Source organism: Maniola hyperantus, chromosome 20 (genome assembly GCF_902806685.2).
Source record: "Maniola hyperantus chromosome 20, iAphHyp1.2, whole genome shotgun sequence".
NCBI classification, from domain to species: Eukaryota; Metazoa; Arthropoda; class Insecta; order Lepidoptera; family Nymphalidae; genus Maniola; species Maniola hyperantus.
The window spans coordinates 3873217-3893433 of record NC_048555.1 but is presented as its reverse complement, the minus strand read 5'-3'; the positions used below and the strand labels follow the sequence as shown (position 1 = coordinate 3893433).

Below are 20217 nucleotides of genomic sequence, written 5' to 3'. Positions count from 1 at the left end.
ATTGTAGAAATTATTTATATTGGTAATATTTTTTTTTTAATTTAATTTGTTTTTTGTAGCCCGAGGCGATTGTAATGTCTGCCTGGGATGGTTGGTCAATAAAGTAAATCTTCAAACTCAAAAAGACAGCAGCAAATTTTATTGGTTGTTTGGGCAAGTAGTGACTGCTCTATGTCCTACAACCAGAGTCTAAAGTACCAGCTGTACCGCAAACTATAAAGGTCGATGTGCTGTTCCGATACGGGTGTGGCGATCTTCACATACAGATAGACAGAGTTTTCACCTATACCTGCGATGAAAATTTTATAATTTTCAAGGAACTTACCCGCAATGGAATGGTGTTGCGGCGCGGATATGAACAGGTCATGCCGCTGCGCAGAGTACTGCTCCCACACAGGCGAGCGCGCCAACAACGTTCTCACTCGCTCCGCGTGCGCGCCGCTGCGACACATGGCCTTGAGAGCGCCCACGACGCGCGCCGCCGCACTGCCCTCTATACTCCGACCCTCTAGTACTGCAAGCAACTCGCTAACCAGCTCCGATTCTAATGCCTAGAATAAAAAATTGTTCCAATTCAGTTGTGGAATCCAGAAAATCGAAAACAGAATCGCTATATAGGTCGCATCGTAAATTTCTGTGACAACGCACAACGTTTCGTGTGAATTAAATAGTATGGAGTGACATTGAGGTGTGACGGCATTCTTGCAGAAGTGGAGTTTTGTAAATTGTTGCGAACTGTACATTTCTCGGATTAAAAAGTAGAGAATTCGTTGCCAGTTTTTACGGAATTTGTTTATCCATTCGATAATCCCATGTCGTAATTTTAAAGGAACCCTGAAAATTCCAGCTCGTGCAAGGTAAAAATTATCTTGAATAACGAACAGTGGAAGATAAAACCTTTTCCGTATGCAATGTGGTGTGGACTATGGTGGCAGTGCGAATTGAAAGTTCAAAACTTCTAAAGATCCTACTTTATAAGCTTAACACAAGTTCGCTGAATAAATGGATACGCATTAATAACTAAAAAAAATTGAAAGTTTACTAAATAATACCTGCAGCACGAGTTTGTCCGTGTTGACGGTGCTGTTGAAGATGGAGCACAGCGCGTCGCAAGCCGCGCCCACCACCTCGCGGCACGTCTTCACGGCCGTCTTCAGTCCCGACATCACGTCCGTCTGACTGAGCGCCAAAACACACGCCTAAAGCAAACAATATTATGGGTTTTTTATACAAATAGAACTTAAACTTTTTCCACGGAGTCGAACGAACAGGGAAGTAAGGGACCGCATATCATTGGTCGCAGAACATAGGGAACGTTCACTTCACATTGCGACCAAGATGTCAGTTTCATCTGACACTGGTGCCGGTGCGGTGCGGACGTCGTGTCTTTGGTGTACACTAATTTTGTTACAGAGTAAGGATAGTATGTTATGTATAGTGTGTACTTTTCACTTCTATACAATTATTGTGCAAGAGAGATCGCCCCATATTATCTCGAATCCCTGAACAAGGTTAAAAAAGCAACATCATAATTTAACAACGAATAAATAAATCCAGCTCAAAAGATACCTGAGTCTGCGCCAGCGCAGCTAATACAGGCACGGCGTGTTTGGGGCACGCCGGCAATAGCCGCGCGAGGCGGGGCAGCTCCCCCAGCTGCGCGCACGCCTCGCACAGTGCGGGCCGCGCGCGCAGCAACGCCGCTAACGCGCGCGCGCAAGTGTCTCCTCTGCTGCCCTGTTAAATAAGTTATTTAAAAGGTTTTCAAAAATACCAAGACTACGAATATGCACTGCATCTTTTTTAGGCCGCACATTGAGGCACATGAATTTCACCATTTTGATTTTGACTTGTTCCTAGTCGGCAGTGGGGCAAGAGGTTTATGGTTCCGCCACAAAAACTTAAAAGAGGTCTAATCTAACGTTAAACACGTGCGTTTTTATGGACTAAACGAGTCAGTTATACCGCTTGTAAAGTTATTGGGATAAGCCAGTTTGTTTTTATATCTTTTTGTGTGTTGAATAAGTTGAAAATGTTTTGGAGTAAATAATATTAGGTATACACAAGCATTATCAGATAATAATCATAAGGAAATGAAACGATTCAAGATAATGTATTTTGCCATGACTACGAGAACTGCCTTGTTTTGAGAAGCACTGACGCGAAAGGTTCAATTTGGCTAAATCGTGACTTGTTACATATTGTTCTTATATGAAATTGACCTTGCTTACCTCGGAAGAGTCCTTATGTAACGAGGCGAGGGTTTCAGTGAGCAGCTCCTGCAGGAACCGCTTGGGGCTGCGCAAGCTCCACGTAGGGTTCTGCAGGAACAGCTTGAGGTACACGCCGCCCACCACCACCTCGCCGGCCGGCGCCCACGCCTCCTCGCCCGTCTCTGTCGCGTCGCGGTCTTCGAATAATACTGATGGGTCCCGGATTTGGTTTGTATAATGCCTATCAATACAAAATTAAATTTGGATTAATCGATGAAAAATACACATCTAATCTAATCGATATATCGAGTATCTGCAGGGATTTGTAATAAGTGCTTCAAAAGCAGCCCGAAAAAATAAAAGCAAAAAAATAAATAGTTTGACCTGATTTAGTCTAATTTAGACTTATTGCATAGGTGTTAAGTTTTATTTTAGAATAAATATTTTTGTTCTCATTTAAAAAAACCTGGCCACTTGAGCGATGTCTATTGTTGGTGATCTGTGATCTATATGCATCTAATTGAGAACCTTAAAATCATACAAAGAAAGTTAAAAAAGAATTTAATTAATAAATAAAAATATTTTTTATTCAAATAAACTTTTACAAGTATGTACTTTTGAATCGTCAGACGCATCTACTAATAAACTTACAACCTTTCTGGTTGTTTTATAAGCCACTTAAAATTATTTATGGCGAAATTTTTGGCATTAGTAATTTTGTTTTCAATGCAAATGTCAAAAAGTTCGTTAAAAATTAATAGCGAAATGAATAAAAATAAATTGGACAAGATAAAAGGCGCGAGGAGAAAGATTGGAAGAAATATACCAACTCACCTATCTCGCAACTGCGCTAGGTTGGCTCGCACGCGAGCTCTCAGTTCGTCGCCCCAAACTAGTTCGGGATGTTCGTGCGCCGCGTCGAATGTATGTAAGGCGCCCGCCGCGCCCGCTTCCCGCATGGCCTCGGCGAATACACTCGGCACGTACCGCGATATCGTGAGACGGACCTGAATGGGGAGGTGCGTTACACTTATTTTAAACAATTTTTTTTTTTAAGTAAATCCATACTAATATTATAAATGTAAAAGTGTGTCTGTCTGTCTGCTAGCTTTTCACGGCCCAACAGTTTAACCGATTCTGATGAAATTTGGTACAGAGTTAGTTTACATCCCGGGGAAGTACATAGACCACTTTTTATCTCGGAAAATCAGAGTCCCCACAGGATTGTTAAAAACCTAAATCCGCGCGGACGAAGTCGCGGGCATCCTCTAGTAAATTATAAAACTCTTTTTAATAGTTAAAGAAATCTTAAATAGTTCTCAATTCGTTTTAAATAGTAGACATATTAGAAGTCAAAAACACAACTGAAGTACATAATATAACGGTACCTTCGGTCCGTGTAATTTGTCAGCCATCATTCGAGCGAGCAGATCCACTGCCGTCTCCCTTATTTCCGGTATCTTACAGTTACAGAATAAATCTAATAAGTATATCACAGCACCTGCAATCAAAATGTTTATTTAAAAAGTTGTTAGCATATTATCATGCACTTAATTCAATAGGTCTAGATCTGAAATAGCCTCAAATCATCTTGAAAGTTTCAGCCTTCTTGAAGCTAAAGATGCTTTTAGGTGATTTTTGAAGAGTTTTGTGACCGCTATTTTGATGCCAGTTGGATAGAGCCCAAGACCTAAATTTAAGTATTGTACATACCTTTAGAGCCAAAGCCTCGAAAAGCATTTTGTGACCATTATCAAAGCCTTTTTAAGTCCATGTTAATCTGAGGTTCTTTACAAACTTTATACAACCAATATTTTGAAACACTTTGAAAGTCTCTTAGAATAAATTTGGGTACCAATTTGACCTTTTTGAGTGCGGTCAGAACCAGCTATCTACATACCTTTAGCCAAAGCCTCTCGCACCAGAGGCGTGGCAGTGAGCAAAGCAGCCAGCGCGTTCAACGCGTCTGGTCTAGTGGGAGTCAACAACGGCAGTAGGTGTCCCAGCAAAGCCCCGGCCGCTATGTCCTCCACACACTCTCGGCTGCGCGCCGCGGCCCCTACTACTTGTACCGCCGCTTCGGAAGCTTGAGGCAAGGCTCGAGCGGACATTAGACCGAATATTAGGCCGAAGTGTCCGATGCACTGGATTTCTACGCCTGAGGAAAATAAAATATCTATGTCCAACTATCCTAAGCTAATGAATAAATAGTTATATCGTAAGAGGATTTACGATGATACAGTACGCGGCCGAAAGTAATGTACATCGGCCTTTAGAATGACATTTCGGCTTTGTAGAGCGTTGTCTCTGTCACTCATACCTATATGACGTTTTGTCGGTCTTAACGACAGAGACAGTGCTCTACAAATCTGCTATCTCCTTTTAAAGGTCAATGTACATTACCTTCGCCCGCGTACTCTACCTAAATGTATGATAGAGGAAATAAAAGATTAATTTGGATTGAGTTTTAAATCTCCTATGCATGCAATACCACTTACAGACATTAGCTTTTAATTGACAAGAGTTTATATTTCTCCAGAACAAATATTGGGGCATGCAAAAACCGAAGAACTCGAAATTTTTGATTTCTTACAACATTCATAATATTGAGAAAAATTTACAAAAAAAAAAATTCTATCTGCAAACATATTATGGAGGGTTTACCTGGATTTTTTATAATACAATTGGCGAGTGAATTCAAAGCCAACGTGATGGGCTCCGCTTTCTCCTCCAGTACGTCAGCCTGAGTTTCCTCTTCAATAAACTTGAGCAGGTCCAAGACAAATTGTTGGGGATTCTGAAAAAAAGACCAAGGTAAGGTAAAAAAAGACCAAGGCAATCATCCATTCATTTATCAAATTGTCCAATTCGCAATTATCCTTTTTAACATACGTTTCCTGCACGATTTTATGCGCACAGACGCTCTCTTAATCACACCCGAATCTTATTAAAACCTCTTCAGTGTTGCTTCGTATAGTAGCCCCTCCCTCATAGCGTTGTATTGCAACAGAGGCATCAATGGTTCATCTTCACCAGTTGCCCTCTTGCAATTTTGTCGCTACTGTTATCCCATAAGATGTACTAATTTGTTTTGTTGAAGAGGAGAAAATCATTTAAAGATACTAAAACACCTGATCTTCCTTGGAGAAATCATGTTACGTAGAATGCTAATGCACTTAATTCCTTAAAAACTAAATCTTCTGGGCGGGAATTTATATTCTTCGTATCGGCTCTCGGTAATTACACTCAGGGCATATTGTGAAGCTCCGGGATACGAGTACTGTAATGATCCTAATGATAGCTTTTAGAAAAAGCCTTACCTCAATAGGGAAGTCCAGCTGTTCGTTATAAATGTCCAAGTAGACGCCACCGACGGATAGTAGCCCTTCATGGGCGGAGTACTGCAACTGAGGTACCAATGGCTCATCGTCACCAGTAGGCTGATTTCGCAGTGCCTCTTGCAGTTCCGCTCGCGTGCTGTTATCCCATACAAGGTACGGCGTTTTCCAGTTGGATGTAAGGGTTTTAAGGAGCTGCAATGTATTTACATGTTTAGTTAAATGTGTTCAAAATGATCTATAACATTTGAAATGAGTGCGTATGCAGCGCCGCCTGTGGTCAAATTCTGTAATAAGACGTTATACCAATTTGAAGGTCCTAGGTTTCAAACCGAACAATTTATCATTTGAGCTGAGAGACTAATCGAAAAAGTCATTTAACTGCCTATACCTGCAACTTCTGTATCAAATTAACTAATATTTTCATAGATTAGGTCAAAAAACGTTGCGGCAATCCAGCTACTCGACGTAAAGAAGATAGTGAGGAGACTAAAAAGTGCAAGTGCTGAAAAAGACGTGAACAAAGTGTCTCATCAAACAAGAAAGACAATGGACAGTTTCTTAGAATTATAATATGTTTAGGTTAAAGCAAAACTACTAATTAGTCAAAAGTAAGGCTAGATCGTAGTTCGATTGAGTAGCTATTGGCACTCAATAATAAGGAAAAAAAACTTCAGAAAAATTGTCAGAAAATTACTTCGATAAAAAAATTACTCTTTCCTCATAAAAGTTGGTACATACAGCGCTGGCAACGCTGCTACGCATTGTGTATTAGATGGTTTGTCACAAGTATTCACACAAACCTCATGTGTATCGGAACTGCCCAGTTTCTCACACAGGTGTGGAGTGAGCAAGGCGTGTAATGCTCGACACACATCGTCGTCCACTTCGCTCGCTTCCTCGTGCGGCCCGTACAGCGCCGCAAGCGCTGCAACGCATTGCGTCGCTAGACGATTCGCCACTTCCTGAACAAAATTATATAAAACGTGAAAAACATTTAAAAGCTTGGCAAACTTCTTTTATTTTATTTTATTCGTTTATTTGAAGCGAAACTTGGTAAGAATATTTCAAATATAAACCTACCTACAAGAGGAACGAATGAAAGAAGCAATGAAACACATCTCATTGGCTGGGCAGCGCGTGTGAGTTATCGAGACAGTAAAAGATTTTTATGCAATGCATATGAAGCTTCGCTTCTGACGATTGTTCCGCGACACCTTACGGTTTATTTTTCATAAAAAGGTACAAAAAATTAGTGCCTCTAATTATAACGAGTGCCAATAAAGAAACATATAAAAAAGAGCGGCGTTAATCATTCGATCTCACTTAGACAGTATACCTGAGTGAGACAGAGATTAGCACCGCTTTGTTTCGATTAGTTTCTTTATTGGCACGCGTTATATTTAACCTGTTTATTATCTCCCTCGTTGGGTACTCCGGACTCGGCGAGCGTGTAGTCGTAGCGCAGCACCGCGGGCAGCAGTGCGTGCAACACGTGCGCGCGCGCGAACCGCACGCGACACTGCGGATCTGCGGACAATGCCGCCACCGCCTCCGCGCCAGCACACGCCGTCTCTCCTAACTCCTGTACAATACAAAATAATTAAAGTAATATATGCCTTTCTTACACTTGATAGGAAATTGCTTTATTATTCAAAAAACAAAACGCTAATCGGCAATTTTCGGTATGCAAGCCAGCAATTTCCAACACACGATAATATAATAAATTGCTAGACAGTTTCATACGAGTAACGCGGTTTTTTACGCACTAACATAAATTAGGAGTTTTTTTGATACACAAAGCGCGCGGCCACCGCGAAACAGCGCGGGGGCGCCTCTTGTGACGTCTGTTAAGGTGTAGCACGCACCGGTCGTCTCAGCAGCGGCACGATGTCGGCGCAGAGTTGCGGCAGCTGCGAGGCCGCGGCGCGACACGACGGGAAGCGCGCGGCCACCGCGAAGCAGCGCGCGCAGTGCATGCACACGGCAGCCGCAGTGCTGCCCTCCTTGCTGCCTCCCAGCACCGCCACACATCGTGATAGAGCCTCTTGTAACACCTGACAACGTATTTTTTTTTGTACAATTGGCAGTCATCTGCGTTTTTACGTGACATAATATACATGAGATTAGTTGCAAAAATAATGCAATTTACTACTAGTATTTTCTATTATATCTTCTTATATACCTCAAGACCGCGTTCGCGACACAGTTCCTCAGCATTAAGAGCGGAACAGGCGAGCGTGGCGTGCGCGAGCTCGCAGGCTGCGGGCAACAGTGCGGTGTCGCGCGCGAACAGAGACTCGGCCTCCGCTTCCAGCCGCGCCGTGCGTAGCAGCGCACCGTAGCCCGCGTATTTGTACGGAGATAATACTAGACACAAAAAACACCCCATGTCAGCTATAAAACATTTCAGATCATTAAGATCAAAATCTTTTCCAGGACAAGGTCGAAATCTATAGAGCATACTTTGATTTTGTTTAGACTTAAGACACAGTTAAAACAAGACAGTCATGGCTGTCACAGAAATCTGTCGTTTTAACATATGTTGCAATGGTTTCATATATATTTTTTAACAGCTACAACATTCAATTTACGTATACCATTGATCCAATTTAGAGTTAACTAAGTTACGCCTACGACTTTGTCCGCGTTTGAAGAACAAATCGAGTTTACTGTTCATATAGTTATTTACCTTCAGAATATCTTTGGAATAATATAGTCTGTGTGCGCAGAATAAGCAGGATATTGTTTGTATTGGGACCATCGCCGGTCCACACGTCCCGACTGCACAGGAACTCGTACGCTTGATTCACTGCCTCGAAACGATCCTGAACACAAAATATCCCTGATATTCATAATGATTCAGTCATACATTAAAAAAAGGGTTGCAAGAAAAAAATTATGCAGTTGATGACTTCGTACGACATATTAAGGCTTAATTTCGAGATTTCATTCATTATAACATATTATTTTTAAAAAATTATGTCTAATATGGACATGTACTTCAAATAAGTCATTTTCTAGGTTTTCATTGACATTTTTTTTTTAAATATATTTTCTCCATGTAAATTGTAACAAAATGTGTAACACTTTGAAGAAGGAACTGCTGTACAATAAAGTAAAAAATATGTCCAGAGTCTGATATAGGCCTGCTCGTCATTGAAGCAAATCAAAACAAATCGCCTGGAAACCTAACTTTGTAAAAAACAACAAGGACAAACTTCGTAAGATATTCAGAGCTTCACTTACCCGTCCCTCAGGATTCTTATCCGGATGGAACTGTTGCGCCAGACGGTAATAGGCCTTCCGCACGGCCGCCTCGTCATGTGCCCCCGGCTCGAGGCCTAGCGCGATGTAGGCCTGCTCGGCCGTCATAGATGAGGGTTTCTTGTCCACCTCGCGACGCCACGCCTCTAGCACGTCTTTCAGAAGACCTACCTAAACATACGTACGCGCATTATTATTCTAATAAAAAAGTGTAGCTACCTAGGTATTGTAGCGTTTTTTGACAAGTGTAAGAGCAATGGACAAATAAACTCAAAACTCTCTTTACTGTCTGTTGTATGGACACAATAATTTAAATTGTGTGATAACCCTCCCCCTCACTTAGCCGCCTCAGGAATTTAATATTAAGGTAAGATACAGTATTCTGGGGAATTCATTTAATTTTGCTATTCATATAAAATACATATTATTATAAACAATAATAATAACACTCTGGTAACAAATCTTATAGGTTATAAATTAAATCTTTTATTAAAAAAAACTTTTTTTTGCAAAATTGATGTTTAGAAACCAATAAAAAAAAGAAAATGAACCTACCGGCTCCGGTATAGGCCAATCAGGGAATTTGTGGGTGTCGCACAGATGTCGCAGGTAGAACATATTGCAGAACAGCTCGTTGCGCAGCTGCGGGTAGAGCACTGCCGGGATGGCCAGGTAGGGGTAGCGGGCGGCGATGTGCGCTCGCAGGCGCGGCGTGAACTCGCCGATATGGGCCGATACTTTCATTATTAACATGCGCCTAAAAACAAAATATTTTAAAATATATGAAAAGAAAAGTTCTGACACACTGACTCATCAATGCCTAGCTCTAACGCTTGGACGAAAGCTGAAAGCATATAGGTTCCCTTTATAATCTTGCTAACGAAACGGGGTTTTCAAAATCCTCACGGGATAACAGGATTTATATTTTCGCCAATTGATAAGCTGTTAAAAACGACTAACGCCATAGCTAACGTTTACTTCATACCTCATTTCAGAGTTCCATATCGCCTCAGGGGTATCCCATTCCCCAAGAAATATCTGTGCGAACTTATCAGAACCGTGATTTTCTAAATAGCACACCATCGCTTCCGGTAATAGTTGGCCCAATATAGAACGCTGCATTATATCTGAATCGGACTGCAAGTATGAAAAAGAAAATATTAATTACTGACTGCAAGATTTTAGGTTCATCATATTTGGCTAAAAATCCTTGGTCATAAAAATTGGTCGTCATCCTACCAACAAAATCAGATATCAGACTAAAAATTAGTTGTGCGACTAAAACGTAGTAATTGTAAAAACTAATATATAGTATGCGACAGGTCGAGATCGCAATCCGGGTTGGAACACCCCGCACACCCGCAAAGCCCCCGTGTTAAACCAGTGTGCGATAGTGCGGGCGACGGCGGGTGTGCGGGGCGTCCCCCTACCGCATACCCCGGTTGCCATCTCGACCTGTCGCGTACTATAGATGTGCCAAAAATTGCTACAAGGTGAGACTCACTTTTTTACTTAACTTGGTAACTAAGAATCGTATTCGTATAAAGAGCCTACCTGATCTGCTCTAAACGCTTGGGTCATGTGTGTAAGCCTCAAAAACCTCGCAATCGGCAACAAATTCGACCCAGTATACAACAACATAAAGTAGAACACTCCAGTCAGGTATAATTTGGATATCTCGGGATTGTCTTGCATCACTTCGTATAGTAACGTCGCCACCTGAAAAATATTTCTTCAATTGATACTTTTGCGATGAAATTAAGTATAAATTATAATTAAAATAAAATGAAGTACGGCCAAGGAGAAACGATACATCTATGAAGTAACCTTTGATACTAAATAAATTTAATATAATCATACAATTAATTGTAGCTACATTGGAACCTCGTTTGGGGCACAACAATTTTCTGTTTAGTAGGTAGACGGCATTCACAGCCTTAAAGTTTATCGATATGATTTGCACAACTTGTAGCAGACTATACGCCCAAACTTTTCGCTTACTTCTGCCCGTCTAATTATTGTACCTCAAATAATACTTTAAAATGTACTACTGCAACGTGAACTACACAAATTTCAAACCTCTATTTCATCCCTTTAGGAGTTGAATTTTCAAAAATCTTTTCTTAGCGGATGTCTACGTCATAATAACTATCTGCATGGCAAATTTCAGCCCGATCCGTCCAGTAGTTTGAGCTGTGCATTGATAGATCAGTCAGTCAGTCACATTTTCCTTTTATATAATTAGACTAAGGGTAACTATTGAAAGTTTTATTTGTTGCATGTCATAACTGATTTGGAATTCAACATTGGACTATCATTGGCTCGTTTGTTATGCATAGACAAGAAAGGGACAGAAAACAGTTTATTACAATAGTTTCTCACTGGCCGTACTTGTTCTCCACTCCACTCATAGTTACCTTTTCAACAAGAATGGGATCGAAAGTCAACAGTAACTGGACTACGTGTGCTAAGCAAGCCGGTTCCGAGAGCATTCTCTTGACTCGGGGCAAAGGTCTTATTACTGCGTCTTCTACGTCTCTAAGAAAATCCAAAACATGTAATTAGATTTATTATAGTAAAAATATAGTTCATGTAGACTTTTAACTACAAAACAAAACAATTAAGTTGAAATGAAAAATTCAACTAATCGATCATTTATTTAGATTTAGAAAATATTTTTTCTTTAGTTTTTTTTTAGAACCTCGTCGTGTGGATGTTACACAGCGTACGCGGCAGGTGCGTGCGTGCGCGTTGGATGGTGCGTGAACATAAATATGTGAGTACATATTTACAGTATTAACATTTGTCACAGAAAAATATTAAAAATATTTTTTACGTTAAAATATATTAATTTAAAAAAACTGTACCTACAATGTTGTATATTGTTAGTTTCATTCGAATTCTCGTATATTCGACTCTTTTCGTATATTTTACAGGTTGTATATTGTGTGTTCCTATTTATAGGCGCAGAAACATACCTGCTAGGATAGTACCGCGCACAGGCTATGAGTAGATCTAGTATGGTAGCAGCGAGCTCCGTCTCGGTGAGTGCGGGCGCGCCTCTCGCCACTAGACTCCACCGTAGCTGCGGAATGCCTCCTAAAGCGCGCCAGCCTTCCATGCTGTTCGCCCAGCATTTTGTTTTGTTGTTTATTTCCCCGCTTTTGTATAGATCTTTTAGCTAAAATTATTTTCAATTGGATATTTGACTCAAATTTTTTTATTACTTTATTATAAACTACGATAAAAATAATTACGTAAACTGAAAAAACTAATTAAATCGATCAAATAACAAAAAAGTTATAAGCATTTAAATATTTCTGATAAGACAGAGATAGCGATATAGCATTTTGGCGTCACACCTTACTAATGCCATAATAGTTTCGTGCGGTTTCATACAAATTTTCGTTTTGCGAGAAAGAGAGAATAAGACCCTCCCACTCCAAAATTAAAATGCCTGTAACTTTGTAAATCTTCGTTGGGTTTTAATATTTTTTTCAGCGTACGTCATTATTTTTATCCTAGTTTATAATAAAGTAATAATATTTATGAAATTCAAAAGTAGGAAAATACCCAATTCCATGAATCAAAACGCACACGGATTGCGTTATGAGTGTTCATAATAATTAAAGGATAGATCGCGTCTATCTTCTCCTGAATACAAATATTATTAGTAATTGTAATATGGAAAATTTAGTAATTGTTCCCACAATTTTTTTAGTCAAATTTAAACTTTCTTCCAGTAAAATAGGGTTCAGCCCCCCAATTGTGTAAGAATAACCATTACATGGCTATCGCAATCGTCAAGGATTCTGCCCTTTGATTGGCTGTGAAAAAATGTAAACAGCGAATCAACCAATCAAATGGCAGAATTTCTTGACGATTGCGATAGCCATGAAATGGTTATTCTTACACAATTGAGGGGCAGATTAGACGAATAACTTTATTTTTATTTATTCTTTGAATAAAACACGGCACAGAATCGAAAACTAATAGTTAATGTTTTTATGATGTTTCTGTTTGTTCCATCATTTTTGTAAACTAGTTGTTCCTGCGACTTCATCCGCGTCCCGCAGGAACTGTCTATTCCCGTGTATTTCCAAAATTTAATATCTCAAAAATTAACCAATTTAGTTTTAGTTATGCGCGTAGATACATTTCGGCGATTCATTTTTTTTCTAAACTAAAATGACAGATCTACAAAATTATTCTAATCTCTTTCATGATTCTTCCTGCGGGAAAGGTTAGCATTCAATTTAATTTAGATATTGTGTACACATTGGGGCTGATTCTCTTATACACAATCTCTTAACTAAACTAAATTAAAAGGTCTAAATCTAGTGCTATCCTTTTCCGCAAGCAACATTATGAAAGGGATAGCAATAGATTTAGACGTGCCATTTTAGTTTAGTTTAGAGATTGTGTACAACTGAATTAGCTACATTTTGATACTTTTATAAGGAAACATTTTCTAATCAAAAAAATAAAACGATTCATGAAGTCTTATGTTGTCTAAGGTATCGTAACTGACCTGCTGAAAACTAACAGGTCCTTTCCTCTGAACCTTGTCCCCAGTCTCCACATTATAGTACCACTCGCGGTCGCCGTCGCCGGTCTGCGCCGGCCCCTCGATGACGTTGGTCTGCGCCGGCACCATCGCCCGCGACGTGTGTAAATGCGCCAGTGTCATGAGGTCTACGAGTATTCTGCATACAAACAAATAATAAATCGCACATTGAAAACAAAAATGGCACCATCCAAAAATTTACAGTTCTTACTTGCAACTTTTTTTTATTCAGATACAAGTTAGCCATTGACAGCAATCTCACCTGGTGGTAAGTGATGATGCAATCTAAGATGGATGCGGGCTAACCTGGAAGGGGTATGGCAGTTTTTAATAAACTCATGCCCCTTTGGTTTCTATACGGCATCGTACCGGAACGCTAAATCGCTCGGCGGCACGGCTTTGCCGGTAGGGTGGTAACTAGCCACAGCCGAAGCCGCCACGAGACCAGACCAGAAATTTTCAAATTATAAAATTCCAAACCCCTGCCGAGAATCGAACCCGGGACCTCCCACTAACAAGACCACAGCGCTTACCACTGCGCTAGGGAGGTCGTCAAATCATCGTCGTCGTATAGTACGCGACAAGTCGAGATGATAATCGGGGTGGGGACCGCCCCGCACACCCACACAGCGCCCGCGCTAACCCGGTGCGGAATAGCGCGGGTGAGGTGCGGGTGGGCAGGGCGTCCCTCCGCCTCATACCCCGCTTGATATCTTAACCTGTCGCGTACTATACATTAGCTGTAATTCGGCGGAAAAAAATAAGTCCTTTGTTAAAATCCTTCTATGTTCTATGATGACACTAGTGCCACTTTATATTTTGTCGTTATTAGCTCAATCACGCTAAACGCGAAGCTTTAAATGGCCATATTGAAAAATCGAGATTTTGGATAGGGTCGCCTTTGTTTTCAATGTGCGATCATGTATGTAATTTATTGAGTCAATCTTAGATATTTTTTTCATTTTTTTCGTTTGCTACTAAAGTCAGCCACAATTTTGGCCCTGGCTAAAAATAAAGATTTAAACAATCTCAGCAATTTTAAGAGTAAACGGACTTAATAGCTATTAATTTTTTAAACCTGTGTAAAACAATGAACCAAAATTTCACTACATGTCTCAATTAAACGAAACTGTGACATTTATCTTACATACATTTTAAGATGAGCTATTTTCAGTCACTAATTCGATCTGAACTTTCACACATCTTCGGATGAGGATAAATAAATACACTGATGATATTAATATAATCATTACGTACCTTATACCATTCCACTCTAATATTTCGCTAACATTTTTCTTGTGTAAAATTAATTTGGCTAAAAACTGTACTAATCTATCTCTTTCCATTTTATCACATGTCTGAAACAAAGCAAAAATAAAATATATTGATCAGATATTTCAAGTAAATACCCTCAAAAGAAGAACGAAAGTGTGAAATTGAGAAAAAGTATCGATTAAGTTAGTACAGCTATAGCAGAGTTACATTATCATCAATCATCATCATCATCATCATCATCATCATCGTCAACCGTTAGACGTCCAATGCTGGACATAGGTCTCTTGTAGGGATTTACACACGCCACGGTCTAGCGCCGCGCCGCCTGAATCCAGCGTTACATAATTTCCAAAGTTGCTACATATAGGTAGAAAACAAAATAAATAAAAAACTTACTCTATCTAACATTTGCACAATGTATTTGGTATCAGCGAAAGGCCCAATGTCTTCGTAATATCTGCCATAGACTATAGTCATCGCCTGTAGACACATACATTTCATTTCAACTTTCGGTGTTGATAGGAACCTGTGGTATAGGTCGTTGAAGAATTCGTATCTGAAATTTTTTACTTAGATTCAATCAAACAATCGATTAGGGGTAGTCAAATAAAGTAATTTGCATAAAAGAAAAAGTAACAAAATAGTACCATAATATGGCCAAATTCGGCATCAATAAATACTATCTCAAAAATAGCAATGCTTAGTGTTTGGCCCACTGTTCTTCGACTATTCAGTTACTGCATTCGAAAACTATTTCAAAATATTTTTGAGGCGAATTATTTGATACGGTTTTGGACATTTAAAATAAAGCTAAAACCAGAACAAATACACATTTTGGCCATGCTAAATGCTGTTTTTGGCAATGTTAACTGATGTTTTCTGCTAAAGCAAAAAAAATCTCTTTTATAGGCTGGAAATCACTACTGATATTATTCTAAAAGCGAAAGTGTTTGCTTGTTGTATTGTTCTTCAATCACGCTACAACGAAGTGTGTAGTGTAAGTGTAAAAAATCCACGGGATTTTTAAAACCTAAGTCTACGCGAAGTCGAGGGTATCATCTAGTAGATTAATTTATTTTCAATGATGTTAGAAACTAAAATATAATTGAAATACCTAAGTATAATAAGGACTTACGACTTGCGAATAGGGCTGTCATCGTTATCCTTCTGCTCGAGTAGTATCCGTAAGTAGTAGTCGCCGATCTTGACCTCATTCTGCAGGCACTGGTAGTGGACCTCAAGTTCCGCGTGGTTCCAGGAAGTTAGGGCGCCGCCCGCCACTTCTCGGTCCATTGCGAACGCACGCAACTCGTTCTCGAGAGCGTTGCGTAATTCCTCACGTGTCTATGGGAGTTTTTCATTTTAACCGTAACTCAAACTAGATGTTTGCTGTGTTTAAGCTATGTTTTTTTTTTTAAAGAAGCCGCCGCTCGGTCACTCTACTATAGGCGTTGCGAATCACTACCCTTATTATAAATGCAAAGGTGTGTTTGTTTGTTGGTTTGTCCTTCAACCACGTCGCAATGGAGCAACGGATCGACGTGATTTTTTGCATGGGTATAGTCAAAAACTTGACAGAAAGACTATAGACATCGATAGGCTACTTTTTATCCCGGAAAATCAAAGAGTTCCCACGATGTACATCGATACTGGCTGATCCACGCGGACGAAGTCGCGGGCATCAGCTAGTATCGATATAAAAATAAAAACCAATTAAAAACTAAAAAAATAAAAAAAAAACAAAAAGGTAGTTTACTTACAGTATGATTCCAAATGAGGTTAGGCAATGCATGATCTCTATGAAACTGGTAGTAGAACATGGGCCAGTTGGCGGTGGACTTGACGCGCTCCCTGCGTCGCCGCAACACGACCGGGCGCTCCCGGACCTCCTTCCGCGCGTCCGTGCCGCGCGTCCGTTGTGCCCAGTGCTGCAGGGCTAGTGATGCGTAGTGCTGGGGAATTTAAACCACTTTATTGCATCTTGTAACATCGCTATCGTTGGCAAAAAGTTTTATTTTTATCGAAAACTAGCTTATGCTCGGGACTTCGTCCGCGTGAACTACACAAAATTTCAAACCCCTATTTTACCCGCTTAGGGGTTGAATTTTCAAAAATCCTTTCTTAGCGGATGTCTGTCATAATAGCTATCTGCATGCTGAATTTCAGCCCGATCCGTTCAGTAGTTTCAGTTGTGCGTTGATAGATCAGTCAGTCAGTCAGTCACCTTTCCTTTTATATATTTAGACTAGCTTATGCTCGCGACTTCGTCCGCGTGGACTACACAAATTTCAAACACCCATTTCAACCCCTTAGGGATTGAATTTTCAAAAATCCTTTCTTAGCGGATGCCTACGTCATAATTGCTATCTGCATGCCAAATTTCAGCCCAATCCGTCCAGTAGTTTGAGCTGTGCGTTGATAGATCAGTCAGTCAGTCAGTCAGTCAGTCAGTCAGTCAGTCAGTCAGTCATTCAGTCAGTCAGTCAGTCAGTCAGTCAGTCAGCCAGTCACCTTTTTCTTTTATATATTTAGATTACGTTATCCAAAAACTTAATTACAACGAATTTTATAAATCTGCCTAAAAGTATCTCTTTTCTACCACCAAAGCAAGACTTGGATTTCGAGCCATAAATAGGTATTAACCATTGCAACTTCGGTGTATGCACTAATGAGCAAAATGTATAATTGATACAATACGTAACTTTAGCCTAGTAACTTGCGGTAATACTGACAATGGTGCTAGCATAGATAAAGTTACAATTACAAGGGATCATTGTGACCATACCATACCATATCCGGTTAGTTTCCAACTCGCTTCCTGTTACAATCGAAGTACTTAATATTCAATATTTATAAATGTCACTACTATAATAGTCGACGCATTTTAAAATGAGTCGTCGAGTTATCTGTCTGTTTCGCTCGCACTCACAGGTCGTAGGTAATTGCGAGCGAAACACACAGATAACTCGACGACTCAGTTTAAAATGCGTCGACTATAACCAGTCATCACTCATCATGCATGTTTTAATACATTTAATTTTTTTTTTAAATCTCGAAGATTTATCGGGGATCGAAGAGCTGGCGACTAGTTTGGCCAATGGCCATCCAAAGGAGCAATGCTGCCAGCATCTTTGGTATGATACCTCGCTGCAGTGCTTTCGACAAGGATTTAATTTAGATATTCTCATTAATATTAATTTTATGGAATGTAAGGTTTTGTCACTTCATAAATGGTTTTAACATGTATCATATATATCTAAGTATTAAAAACTTAAAATATTTGAACAAATAATGGGGCCGATTCTCTTGTACACAATCTCTAAACTAAACTAAATTAACAGGTCTAAATCTAGTGCTATCCTTTTCCGCAAGCAACATTATGAAAGGGATAGCAATAGATTTAGACGTGCCATTTTAGTTTAGTTTAGAGATTGTGTACAAAGGAATTAGCCCCATTATATCACTTTTTCACAATAAGAATATGCTTGGCACTTTTGGCCTAATTGCGGCATTCTCCTTTAGGTCAATGCCCATAGCTGTTTAAACACTAAAATAGAAACCCCCTCACCTCAATATGTTTTTCTACGTATTTGACCTGTCGCTCGATGGCCTCCCAGTGCGGCGCTCGCGGTCGATTGGACGCTTGCGCTTGCGCCAGCTGCAGATTGTCGCGCTCTTCGACACGCTCCGCTTCCAAAGCCACCGCCGGCGGTGCTTCCACTGATTCCAGAAAGGCTAGGAGCCCTGATGGCTGAGAAGATGCGATGAATTTAATAATATTTAAGAATTTAACATTGAAAGGCGATATTTTTTTTATACGCCCCGGCGATCGTGCGCGCAACGACGATATAGACTTCTCTTTTAAGCTTCCCATAATTCGTCGCAATAAGTCATTGGCAGGTCCGTATTCTACCAAATAAAATTCATCTTTCTTTATTCTGTATTTTACAAATTGTATGTTACCTTGTTTAGTGCATATATTTATTTAAGCATTGTTGCGTACACATGTAATGGGTTACCGCTTAGATCTTAATCTATTGTTTTTATATTGGGATCACTTATAGTTGAAACCTGTTTTGTGTGCCTTTATAATAAAATAAAATAAAATAAAATAAAATAAGAATAAAACGCGGACGAGATGCCAATCTAAATGTCGGCGCTGCTTTCTCACGGGCTTCGCATAAGTGTACAGCGCGTAGAGTAAGTGCCTCGGCAAGGCTACCTCGGCCAATGCTTGTACTTTAGCGCCCACACCACCAGTGCCCTCTTCCGCTAACGTTTGGGCTTCTATTACTTACAATTCTTGATATAACCTTCTAGAAATCTTTCAAAATATATTGAAAAACTTACCATTATTCTTTTCATCAGATCGTTGGCAGGGCCATGTTCCACTAGCCAAAGCGCGACGAGGTGTCTAGCTAAATGCCGGCGCTGCATCCTGGCGGGCGCCGCGGTAGTGTACAGCGCGTGGAGCAAGTGTCTCGGCAAGGCCGCCTCGGCTAAGGCTAGGGCTTGTACTTTAGCGCCCACTCCCCCACTGCCCTCTTCCACTAGCGCTCGGGCTACAAGACCTGCGCCTTTTACTATTGCAGCTGATGGGTGCTGGGCAAAACGATATTTTTTTTTTAATAAAGAATATTTATTAGCCATGTTAAATGTCAAATATTCCCCTTTCCTCTCCAACTAAGCGTCAGGCTTGTGCTAGGAGTAGGTACGATAATAGTGCAACGGGCGGGGTTTGAACCGTCGACCTTTCGGTTTTCAGTCCACTCCTATACCGGTTGAGCTATTGAGGCTCAACCGGTATAGGTATAATTAAAACGCCCAGTAGATTTTCATACAAGTCCAGACGTTTGATAACTGTATTTTCTTTGATTCAACGTATTACGGCGATCCCATAATATTATAAGCAGTGCATTTTTAATACGTTTTTATTAACTCGCTTTCTTGTCAGTCTGTTTGTCGAAAAAAGTTTGCAATAGATTTTAAAGTAACTTCCCGATGAGCTAGAGGCTTGAAATTTTAAACATTGTATGGAACTGGATGACAATGCAATATTAATCATTAACTCACTTTGTGAATAATGTTACTTATAAAAATTGTACCAACACCTGCCTACCTATTTCAACAAATATATAGATTTTGATTTGTTGTCTCTGATTATCGGTTTGTTTGTTCGATTAAAATAATAAATCAACGCAATCTTAGGTGTTCCAACTTTTTAAATTCTTTAACCACATAATCACAGTAACATCAGAACCAGTCGGTAAACAACATACCTCGAATAGTTTAAAGATGATACGTCCTCGACTGGCCACCATTTCGAGGAGTTGGTCAAACTGCTTGCCGTCCGTGGTCTCACTGTACGGCACGCACAGCGCGAAGGTGAGGAAGTCCAACATGGCGGCTACCACTAACGCACCGCTGCCCCCTGTCTGCGCCAAACATTTTCACTAATTTACTTATTTTTAACACGTTTTTATTAACTCGCTTTCTTGTCGGTCTGTTTGTTTGTCTCTATGGCACAAATTTTGCAATCGATTTTAAAGTAACTTCC

At 40.1% G+C, this 20217-nt stretch overlaps 1 protein-coding gene across 2 annotated transcripts in view; it reads right to left on the bottom strand.

Moving 5' to 3' along the window:
* Rme-8 (receptor mediated endocytosis 8) overlaps positions 1–20217 on the bottom strand; it is a 35449-nt gene that overhangs the window by 2185 nt on the left and 13047 nt on the right. For both annotated transcript variants that reach the window (XM_034979491.2, XM_069505220.1), the window contains 28 exons: positions 19940–20095; positions 19011–19262; positions 18229–18411; positions 16421–16612; positions 15796–16004; positions 15057–15216; positions 14643–14743; positions 13350–13524; positions 11797–11999; positions 11236–11356; positions 10373–10537; positions 9804–9955; positions 9374–9575; positions 8801–8989; positions 8244–8379; positions 7737–7921; positions 7420–7608; positions 6960–7136; positions 6355–6516; positions 5534–5746; positions 4878–5010; positions 4114–4371; positions 3602–3714; positions 3048–3220; positions 2232–2454; positions 1570–1737; positions 1053–1199; positions 326–551 (listed from right to left, as the gene is read on the bottom strand). In XM_034979491.2, the coding sequence (XP_034835382.1) occupies positions 326–551; positions 1053–1199; positions 1570–1737; positions 2232–2454; positions 3048–3220; positions 3602–3714; positions 4114–4371; positions 4878–5010; positions 5534–5746; positions 6355–6516; positions 6960–7136; positions 7420–7608; positions 7737–7921; positions 8244–8379; positions 8801–8989; positions 9374–9575; positions 9804–9955; positions 10373–10537; positions 11236–11356; positions 11797–11999; positions 13350–13524; positions 14643–14743; positions 15057–15216; positions 15796–16004; positions 16421–16612; positions 18229–18411; positions 19011–19262; positions 19940–20095 (4963 nt within the window). The remainder of the gene's footprint in view (positions 1–325; positions 552–1052; positions 1200–1569; positions 1738–2231; positions 2455–3047; positions 3221–3601; positions 3715–4113; positions 4372–4877; positions 5011–5533; positions 5747–6354; positions 6517–6959; positions 7137–7419; positions 7609–7736; positions 7922–8243; positions 8380–8800; positions 8990–9373; positions 9576–9803; positions 9956–10372; positions 10538–11235; positions 11357–11796; positions 12000–13349; positions 13525–14642; positions 14744–15056; positions 15217–15795; positions 16005–16420; positions 16613–18228; positions 18412–19010; positions 19263–19939; positions 20096–20217) is intronic.